Source organism: Meriones unguiculatus, chromosome 1, assembly GCF_030254825.1.
Source record: "Meriones unguiculatus strain TT.TT164.6M chromosome 1, Bangor_MerUng_6.1, whole genome shotgun sequence".
NCBI lineage: Eukaryota > Metazoa > Chordata > Mammalia > Rodentia > Muridae > Meriones > Meriones unguiculatus.
The window spans coordinates 177,618,948-177,628,984 of NC_083349.1; the positions used below are offsets into that span (position 1 = coordinate 177,618,948).

General features: G+C 45.1%; 1 protein-coding gene across 1 annotated transcript; it reads left to right on the plus strand.

The window, feature by feature from the left end:
* Positions 1-2,060: 2,060 nt before the first annotated feature.
* LOC132649061 (ubiquitin-ribosomal protein eS31 fusion protein) lies at positions 2,061-4,027 on the plus strand. The gene is made up of 3 exons (XM_060372074.1): positions 2,061-2,341; position 2,661; positions 3,766-4,027. Exons 1-3 carry the CDS (start codon positions 2,094-2,096, stop codon positions 3,985-3,987), a joined length of 471 nt encoding a protein of 156 aa, XP_060228057.1. The 5' UTR covers positions 2,061-2,093; the 3' UTR covers positions 3,988-4,027.
* Positions 4,028-10,037: the final 6,010 nt, after the last annotated feature.

Genomic DNA, 10,037 nt, shown 5'->3' on the forward strand with positions numbered 1-10,037 from the left:
CTGTTCAACCATAAAGTGCTTTATGGGAAATGAATGTGGTTGTCTAGTTGCATTCTGTCCCTGAACTGATGATAGGGGTACATCAGTTAGAAAATGCCCAAGTGGGGATAATATAAGAAAACACAAGGTATGTCTCATTCCAAAACCATTCCTTTAGCTACAGCTAAGCCAAGAAAGTCTTTTTATGTACGAGGATCTACTCTACTGGGTCCCGGAGAAAAGCAAAAAGGCTGAGGAGTATGTCTGAATTGGTTAGAGCCAGGAAATGAACGGGTTGTCAGTTCCCCACTCGTTCATTCACAGCTTCTCCTAACACCACCCCCACCCACTGCCACCACCAAAACCAAAACCAAACAAAACCTAGACAAAGAAAGCATTAGAATCCCATCCATCCCTTCTGTTGTCTCAAAGCATGGGTCACTAGACAGCTCAGAGCAAGATACACACGGCTCAGTCTAAACACCACCACACATAGATGCTTGGGAAGCAGGTCCCTACTTCTCCCCTCTCTGCTAGTCATCCGCTATGCAGAAGACATTCTCAAACATCCAGCCCTTGAGCCCTTTGGCCTTCCGTTATATCACCTTTTTCTGTGTTTTGTTTTGTTTTGTTTTGTTTTGACTTAAATCTTAGCTGCTGCTGCTTCTATAAAGCCACTCTGCTGTCCCAACCCTCCTAGCATCCAATCCCCATCATCTGGATGCCTGGTACGCTCATGGAGACTTTTATTCAGGTTCCCCCAGGATCAAGACTTTGAACTTGGCACAGGACTTGGTATAGAATAAAATCCTTTAAAATGCACATTTAAGAAATTAGTTTTCATTGTATAGGATGAGAATAGCTGTGGCTAGAGAGAATAGCCTAAGACTTTCCTTTCGGATTATCTACTTGGCATATAAATATTTTATCCCCCAAACAGCACAACCAGATATGCTCCAATAGCAAGAACGGGGCCAGCAAGATGGCTCACTGGGTAAAGGAATTTGTCACCTAGCCTGGGGATCTGAGTTCAATTCCTGGGACCTACAGGAAGAAGGAAAGAACTCAGTCCTAAAAATTGTCCTCTGTAGAGGTCCTCTGACCTCTACAGATGTGCCATGGCATATCTGTGCATGCCTGACTGCACATACGCATACACAAATAAATAAGTAAGTAAATACATGTTAAAAATTAGTAGTGGGAATGATAGATGTAACCGGAGAAGGCAAGGGTTACTTCTCAAGTTCTTAATAGAACTGGGCAGAATAGAAGCCTTTGTCTCTCCCAGTGAGGAAAACTGGTCATGAAAATGACCATTACAGAGCACCCAAGCTAAATGGGGGCTTTCAACAAATGAAATTAACCGGCTTCCAACTTAGTCCCACCCCACTTTTCCAAAACCAAGTCAGTAACAGATCTTGTTGCTTCTCCCTCTAAATCATCTCTCACTTCTAGATCATTCTCCATCTATACTGTGACAAAATCTCTTGTCTTGTCTCTCTGTTTCAGGCCTGTCCTCTTCTTCAATGAATCTAGTATAGCAGTGGCTTCATAAGATGCTCACCTGAGCATGTCATTCCTTGATTTATTATGTCATGAAATGCTTCCAACTCTATCCCATTACCTTAAAGATTAACTCTGGCCTCTACATGGCTTTCTAGCTTGGCCATAAACCACCTTCCCAATTTATTTTCTCCTGGTGGCCCCTCACATCCCACTCTCTACACACATCTAAGTGTAACTGGATAAAAACACTTAGACATACTATATATTTTCAATGTGGCTTTGGGTTTACTGTCTGCTCTCGCTGACTTGCTACTTCCCACTCATTCTCCCGAGGACCACCTTAAAGGCTTCTTCTTGTTGGAGCTGAAGAGATAGCTCAGTAGTTAAGAGTACTGGTTGCTCTTCCAGAGGACTCAGCTCATTTCTTACCACCAAGTGCCAGTTCCTAACCATTTGCAATTCCAGTACCTGAAGATCCAACACCATTTTAAGGTCTCCGTGGACACCACACATAGATGCAGATAAAACATCCAAACACATGAAAATAAATTTAAAAAATTGAAGTCTCGCCTTTCCGATCCGCCATCTGCGGTGGAGCCTCCGCCAAGATGCAGATCTTTGTGAAGACCCTGACGGGGAAGACCATCACTCTCGAGGTTGAACCCTCGGACACTATAGAAAATGTAAAGGCCAAGATCCAGGATAAGGAAGGAATTCCTCCTGATCAGCAGAGACTGATCTTTGCTGGAAAGCAGCTGGAAGATGGCCGTACTTTGTCTGACTACAACATTCAAAAGGAGTCTACCCTTCATCTTGTGTTGAGACTCCGTGGTGGTGCTAAGAAAAGGAAGAAGAAGTCTTTTTTTTTTTTTTTTTTTTTTTTTCAATGCAGTTTATTCAGGAACATTGAACAATCCTCGGACCCCGGGGAAAGCCAGCCCACAGCTTAAAGAGCCTCTGGGTAGCCAACCCAGGCGTGCAACGGGGGCAATGCAGATAGGTCCACATACATGGAAGCAAGCCAGATCCTCGGCCTTAGCCAAATGTGGAGTTGTTCGTGACAGAGAGCACTCACCATCGGGAAGGTGGAAGGCGGAAACCAGCTCCATCTTTAAGGCATAGCATTCCGCAGCTCTCTACAGTTCCCCCTTTTTGTTTTAGACACATCAGGCAAGAGTAGAGGTCTGATCTCTGATATTAGAAATAAATTGGGACTTTGTACAGATGTTCATTTAGGTGTCATCCACCCAAAGAGCATCAGACCCGTCCAATACCTTTTTCTCAGAGGCGGGACCTGGGGCATCAACCCGCATGCAATCAGACATGCTCTTCTCTGGGTCGAAAGCGGCTGACCCTGAGTGCAGTGCTTAGCCTCGCATCCTGAGCGTATCATTTTAGCTTTTTATGGTATCCAACCATGCTTGGGGAGAATGTCCTGCTTCAATGGCTGTAAAGGCCTGAATGATCATGGCTGCATCACACTGTTGTGAGACTCTAATCTTGCATATATACCACAGGCAAACCAAGGAGACCAACACCAGAAGGCCTGCTAACACTCCCATGCCCATCCATTCCTTCAGATGATTCATGGCTGCAGCAATCCATGTTGATAATCCTGTGGCTAGTCCTGCGTCCACTCCGGTAGAATTTACTGTGACAATGGCCACTCTCAGCTGCTCCATCGTTGTATCGAATTCTCCAGTCCAATTACCTAAAATATAGCTCAACAATTGTTTAGACAGATTTGCAGCGCAGGAAAAATTCTCATGTTGTATGCTAGTGACACAAAGTCCAGCATACTTTCATTGACAGCCCGGTTGAGCGATTTGCCATAGGGTATCAATTTGCTCCTGCAAGAGGTCAATCCTCTGATTGAACACCATCAAGCTTCCTTTTAGTTGAGCATTAATTCCTTTATGTACAACTAAGGCATGAGCTACATTGGCTAAATGGTTATTCAGGGTCTGAGCAGTCTGCCCAGTATGACTCATGGCTAATGCCCTGGTGGCATAGGGAACTTCCCAGAGACTCATACTCCAACCAAGGACTATTCATGGAGATAACCTAGAACCCCTGCACAGATGTAGCCCAGGGCAGTTCAGAGTCCAATTGGGTTACATAGTAATGTGAAGAGGGACTGCCTCTGACATAATCTGATTGGCCTGCTCTTTGATCACCTCCCTCTGGGGGGGGGGAGCAGCCTTACCAGGCCACAGTAGAGGACAATACAGCCACTTTTGATGTGAACTGACAGACTAATATCAGAAAGGGAAGAAGAAGTCTTACACCACTCCCAAGAAGAATAAGCATAAGAGGAAGAAGGTTAAGTTGGCTGTTCTGAAATACTATAAGGTGGATGAAAATGGCAAAATCAGTCGGCTTCGCCGAGAGTGTCCTTCTGATGAATGTGGTGCTGGAGTTTTCATGGCTAGCCACTTTGACAGACATTACTGTGGCAAGTGTTGTCTGACTTACTGCTTCAACAAACCAGAAGATAAGTAGTTGTGTATGAGTTAATAAAAGGAAGGAACTGAAAAAAAAATTGAAGTCTCCTGATAAGGGAGGGCCTCCTCCCCTTCCATCTGACCCTAGCCTATGAGGTCTCATCAGTACTGTCTGCATTGTCTTCCCCTGTGGATTGGTAAGGCTGCCTCTACCTCAGGGAGAGGTGATCAAAGAGCCAGATACTGAGTTCATGTTAGAGACAGCCCCTGTTCCTCTTACTAGGGAACCCACTCAGAGACTGAGCTGCCATGGGCTACATCTGCAGGGGTTCTAGGTTATCTCCATGAATGGTCCTTGGTTGGGGTAGCAGGCTCAGAAAAGACCCCAGGGCCCAGATTTTTTGGTTCTGTTGTTCTTCTTGTGGGGCTCCTGTCCCCTCCAGGTTGTTCTATCTTCCCCTTCTTTCATAAGATTCCCTGTATTCTGCCCAAAGTTTGGCTATGAGCCTCAGCATCTGATTTAATACCCTGCTGGGAGAGTCTTTCAGAGGCCCTCTGTGTGGTCCTGTCCTGTTCTGTGTCTCTCTCTATCTTCTCAGGTCTATCCCATTTGCCTTTCTGAATGAGGATTGAACATCTTCCCCAGGGTCCTCCTTCTTGCTTAGCTTTTTCAGGTGTACAGATTTTAGTATAATTATCCTATCCCATGTGTGGACTGGGGAAGGGGCATGGGAGGAGAAGAGGGAGCGGGGGAGGGGGCAGTATTGCGAGGGGATGAGGGAGGGGACTAGAGCTGGGATACAAAGTGAATAAATTGTAATAAATAAAATAAATTTAAAAACCATAGAACTGCCACGCTGATATTCCTCAGACCTTACTGTATCTCCAATAAAAACCCCTCTCTCCCTGAGGTTGGGGCTCTATACTGGAGAACTGCTGTGTCTGTGACAGTGACAGTATGGGCCGTAGCTCAAGCTTGTAATAAAGATCCTACTGCATTTGCATTGGGTAAAAAAATAATAATATAAAGTCTCTTCTTCTAGAAGCTTGAACAACCATTGCTCTCATCTGATGCTCTGGATCCTTTCTGGGTTTCCTCAGAGAGGACCACAATGGCTTGCATACATTCTCTGTCCCCTCACTCCTCTGACTTCCTGCGGAGGTGCAGACTAGACACACATGTCCGCGCTCATGTCTGTAGTAAGTCAAAGGCATTCAGGCTTCAGTCTTCCCTCCTGCAAGCACTGTGGCAACTACAGCCAGCTGTGTGCTTTCGCGCTAGGGCATCAGAAGGAATGAGAGAGGATAGGGGAAAGGAAGTAGCTCAGACAAACACTGAACACTGACAGTGAAGGTATTTCTAGACGAATCTAGTGCTTCACTCACTGTTCTCCTCTTCTCCAGAATCCAGTCCATCCTGCTCTTCCTCTCTCTAAAATGTCTCTTACATCTGCTTCTATCTTCATACCATCATTAAGCCAAGTCTGACTAGAATATGTCTGACTTGGAACAAACAGGAAAATTTCCATTGACCTGTGATCTTGAAAGACTTACCTGACTCCGGAAGCTAGTATAGAGTGTTTGTCCTCCCTTGGGTCTTCCTAAAGTCGCCATAACAATTTCAAAGCATTTTAGACTGAGCGGTTGGTGGAGCGCTTAGTCCCACCTCTATTACACACTGAGGCAACTTTGTTCAACTCTGTGTCTCATTGCCCTGAGAAACATTCTTGGAGACTAAGTTCTGCTGCCCTGGTCCCCTGCTAGATGTTCCCTAAGAAACAACTCTCGAGTTCTTGAGTCCTACCCATTGCGTTTCCCCAACTGCTCACTTTCCCCTCCTTTCCTTTCTCCACGCAACCCCATACCATACCTGACCACAGCCCAACATAGTATTAGAATATATTCCACTATTAATTTTATGTCAAATCTCCTCCCGCAAGTAGGCTAAGTACAAAGGATGCATCTTTTCCAGCACCCCTCTGTATGGAGAGTAGCCTATTTAGAGAAGCAAAAAATGCTTTGGAGTTGAATTCACCAAAGTAACATTCACAAGGTTTGAATTTCGGTCTCTGGCCCCCTGCACATGAGACCTATAAATGAGATGTGTTGTTATGGTCGGTCCCACCGGGAGAGGCTGGACATAGGCTGAGTACAGCTGTAGCACAGTGATCCAACAAAGGCAGCTTCTGAATCAGATATGAGTTATTGGTTCAGTCATGAGGCTGTGGATACGATTTCCCTGCAGGCACTCACATATGGCCTTTGCAGAAATTAGAATACTCTCCCTCCTCACTTTGCTTGGTTTGGGTACCAATGTGCCTTCTTGATTCTACATCTTTTCTTATGCCTGAGCTTCCTTTCTTTTTGTTCTTTCTCCAGAGGGCTTCAGAACAGCTACCTGGGCAGATTAAGCTAGAAGATCTTGAAAAAGTCCCAGCACCAGTTTGGTTTTTTAAAGTCTCTCTCTCTCTCTCTCTCTCTCTCTCTCTCTGTGTGTGTGTGTGTGTGTGTGTGTATGTGTGTGTGTGTGTGTAACATGTACATGAATGTGTACATTTACAAGCATGTACTCAGATACAGCAGCTAGAGGACTAAGGTTGAGTGTCCTCTATTGTTCTCCAGCTTATTGCTCTGAGATAGGGTCTCTCACTGAATTAGAAGCTCAACCACTTCAGCTGGGCAGACTGGCAGTCAAGCTCTCAACATCTGTCTGTTCTAACCCCCAGTGCTGGGGTAACAGGCATGCACATCTATGCACAGTTTTTAATACGAGTGGTGGGGAGTCGAATTCACATCCGCGTGCTTGCACAGTAAGCACTCTTACCTACTGAGCTGTTTTTCCAGCTCTTTAGCTCTTTGTGCTCCAAACCAAATGGAGGCCATTGGAATGGAACCAGGGCCTTCGGGGGAATATCTCCAGCACTGAGGTGATCACATTGAAATTGTGTTTTAAAGCCAATTATGTTCAAACTTTGTAGAGGCAAGATGAATGCAAAACATCAGCTTCTTAAAGGTGGAGTTTGGGGAATGCTCAAGTCTTGAGTCAATGCTTGTCTGTTAAACCAAACTGGGTAGCCTAAACCTCAGAAACTGTACCCACTGTGGTTTGGATATAAAATCTCTCTCTCTCTCTCTTTCTCTCTCTCTCTCTCTCACACACACACACACATACATACACACACACACAGACTCATGTTTGATCACCTGGTCCTCATTTTGTGCAGATTTTTGGAGAGTTAGTAAAGCCTTTGGGAAGTGAAATCCACCCAGTGGAGGTGAGGGTATTTTGAAATTTATAGCCAGTCCTAGATTACCCCATTTATATGATGCCCACTTAAATCTAAAATTAATAAAAATAATAAAATATTAATAAACATTGATAAATGAATGAGCCTTGTCTTTTCCAAAATTGCCAGATAGTAATAAAAAAAAAAAAAAACTGGAAGTGGTATAGGGTTGGGTCATGAAGTTAAAAGATCCTCACTGTGGCTGTGGGCAATAGAGTAATGGCTCTCTCTCTCTCTCTCTCTCTCTCTCTCTCTCTCTCTCTGCCATTTCAGCCACCACCAAGGTAGAACAGTTCCTTCCCCACCCCTAAGGACTTAGTTCCTTCATGAATTTCCATGTGAGCATCTACAAGTTGTCAGTTGAATCACATCAGCTCAGGCAGGACCACAGTTAGGCAAGTGGCTTTTCTCTTCTCCTGACATTGCTACCCTTGAAAACGCCTTGCTTTCCTGTCTCAGTCACTGTGACAGTTTGCCCTGGAATATGAGGTAGGAGATGCCTACAAAGCACTGACCTGCTGTTAGCATCAGCCCCCTCCTTGTCTTCCAGGATGATCCTGTCTAGCAAGTGAAATATAGGTGAGGGAACTCTTGTGCTGGTTGAGCTGTGGCTCCAGAGGGAGGGTAGGGCCATTCTGTGTGAAAGAACCAGAGAAGGTCTCAGATAGGATCTGTGTTTGAGCTGAAGCATGGTCCACACTCGCCTTCACAAAGGCCTGAAAAGTAGGCTAGCTGACAATTCACTTCTAAATTACAAGTTGTTTAGTGTAAGGGGTGCATGGAAAGGAAGCTGACAGAAATGGATATACAAAGGCAGACAGGAACCACGTCACCAGCGCCACTCACCCACCCTGCAGCCTCAGCCTCAGCATCTGTGACATCACCCACAGGGTGCTCAGGATATACAGTGAGCTCAAAGCCCCAGGGCTCATGTTCAGTTCAAGTCTGTTCTGAAGAAACGGTAACTACAATGCTGAAGAGACAGCTCAGAAGTTAAGAGCAAGCACTTGCTGCTCTCTAGGAGGACCAGAGTATAGTTCCCAGAACCCACAGTCCAGCTAATAACACTCTCTAACTCCAGTTCTAGAAGAGCTAATGTCCTCTTCTGGCTCTTCAGGCATTGCATGCACATGGTACAAATATGTATACGCCTGCAAAACACCCATACACATTAAATAACAGAAGGGGATGGAAGGGGGAAGAAGAGAGGGAGAAGAGGGAGGAGCTGGAGGAGCAGAAGGAGCAGGAAAAGCAGGAGGAGGAACTGTGTTTCCTCCAGAATGATCAGGAAGGAGTTGGTCTGTCACTGGGAGATGGCTTGTATTTGTCTCATGCAAATGCCAGTCGAAATGGGAAACATAAACAAGGAGCTGAGAAAACAATTTTGTGTGTGTGATTTTCATTCCCCCATCACCTCCTAGAAAAGTTTTCCCACTTCCATTTATGTCCCTGAGGTCACTGGAGAGAACTCTCTCACACCCAGCATCCCCCCAGCAAGCTTAAGAGGGAGCGCTGTTGATCCTCCTGCTAAGTTCCTTTGGGGGGCTTTCTGTTCGGTCCCCCTCCCTCCTTTCACACTAGAATTAAGAAACCTGAAAGTTTCCACTTATCTCATTATCTCCTGCCTTGCATTTTAATGTGTTGCCTCTAAAAGGGCCCCTTGCTTGCTATTGTAGTTATATGCGTGTTTGTTTGTGTCTCCCAGGGAAATGTACTACCCATCTTCCAAGTCAGACGCCATCATCCCCCATGGCTTCAACTTGGTTCTCTCCTTTGTAGATGGAAAAACAAAAATACAGAGATGGTTTGAATATTTTGCATCCGTGGGAAGCTGCGAACAGACCATTCCTGAGAATCAAGCTAGAAAGCGCCACACAAAAAGGCAGGTAAAGAATTGAGAGCCTTCTCAGGGTACCGAGGATGGGGCAATGAATAATTCAAGCCAAAAAGCTCTTTAAAAGGCACAGTTACCTGCTTTTCCAGATCATTAGAGACCCTGACAAAAAAGGTTTTATAACCTAATTTAACCAGATAATGAACCACATCAGCCAGAAAAGAGCAAGTTCTTTATCCTGCCCAAATTATCCAGACTTTCATCATTATTAGGTAACTGACAACTTTGCTTGTTCTTACTATGTGAGGTTGATGTGCTGGATGGGCTGGATCAAGCTTGGCGTTAACAGGCAATGGGAGGAGAAGCAGCAAGTATTCCCTTGCAAAGTTGCTCTTTTTAAGCCCTGAACCTCCACACACGGCCCAGAAGCTGAAAGAGCTTTCCACATGGAACAAAAACTCCTACCAGGAGGAGAGACTAGAAAGTGTGAATCCCTGATTTGGTGGATTTTTTTTTCTTTTGCATAGAATGAGTGATTTTAAAAATTGCTGGCTGAAATCATGGTTTTACGTGTCTGGTGCCATGACTGTTACTATAGTTAACGAAACTCTGAAACTCTCTGGATTATCAATGTCTACTTCCTCAGAACAGTCCATTGGTCTCTGTGAGGAGCTGGCCACTGCTGATAGTGATGCACGGTGCTGATAGTGATGCACGGTGCTGATAGTGATGCACCGTGCATGGTGATGCACGGTGTCTGACATTTTCTGGTCCTTAATAGTTGTCACTTTAATGTGGAGAAGTCTTCTCAAGGAAGGCTTTTTATTCCCCCCACTTTTTTATGGGAAGAGTAAGGTTTTGAGCAGAAATGTGGCCATGAGGGCCAGCAACAGACCCTGGACTCAGATTGGGATAAATCCCAAATGGATCTTGTCTGCACACGGCCTGCATGGCCCCATATGGCCACTCTGCACACATGAATCTCAT

Bases quoted from the DNA above. Each gene is read 5' to 3' on its own strand.
- LOC132649061 (XM_060372074.1), top strand. From the start codon at position 2,094: ATGCAGATCTTTGTGAAGACCCTGACGGGGAAGACCATCACTCTCGAG.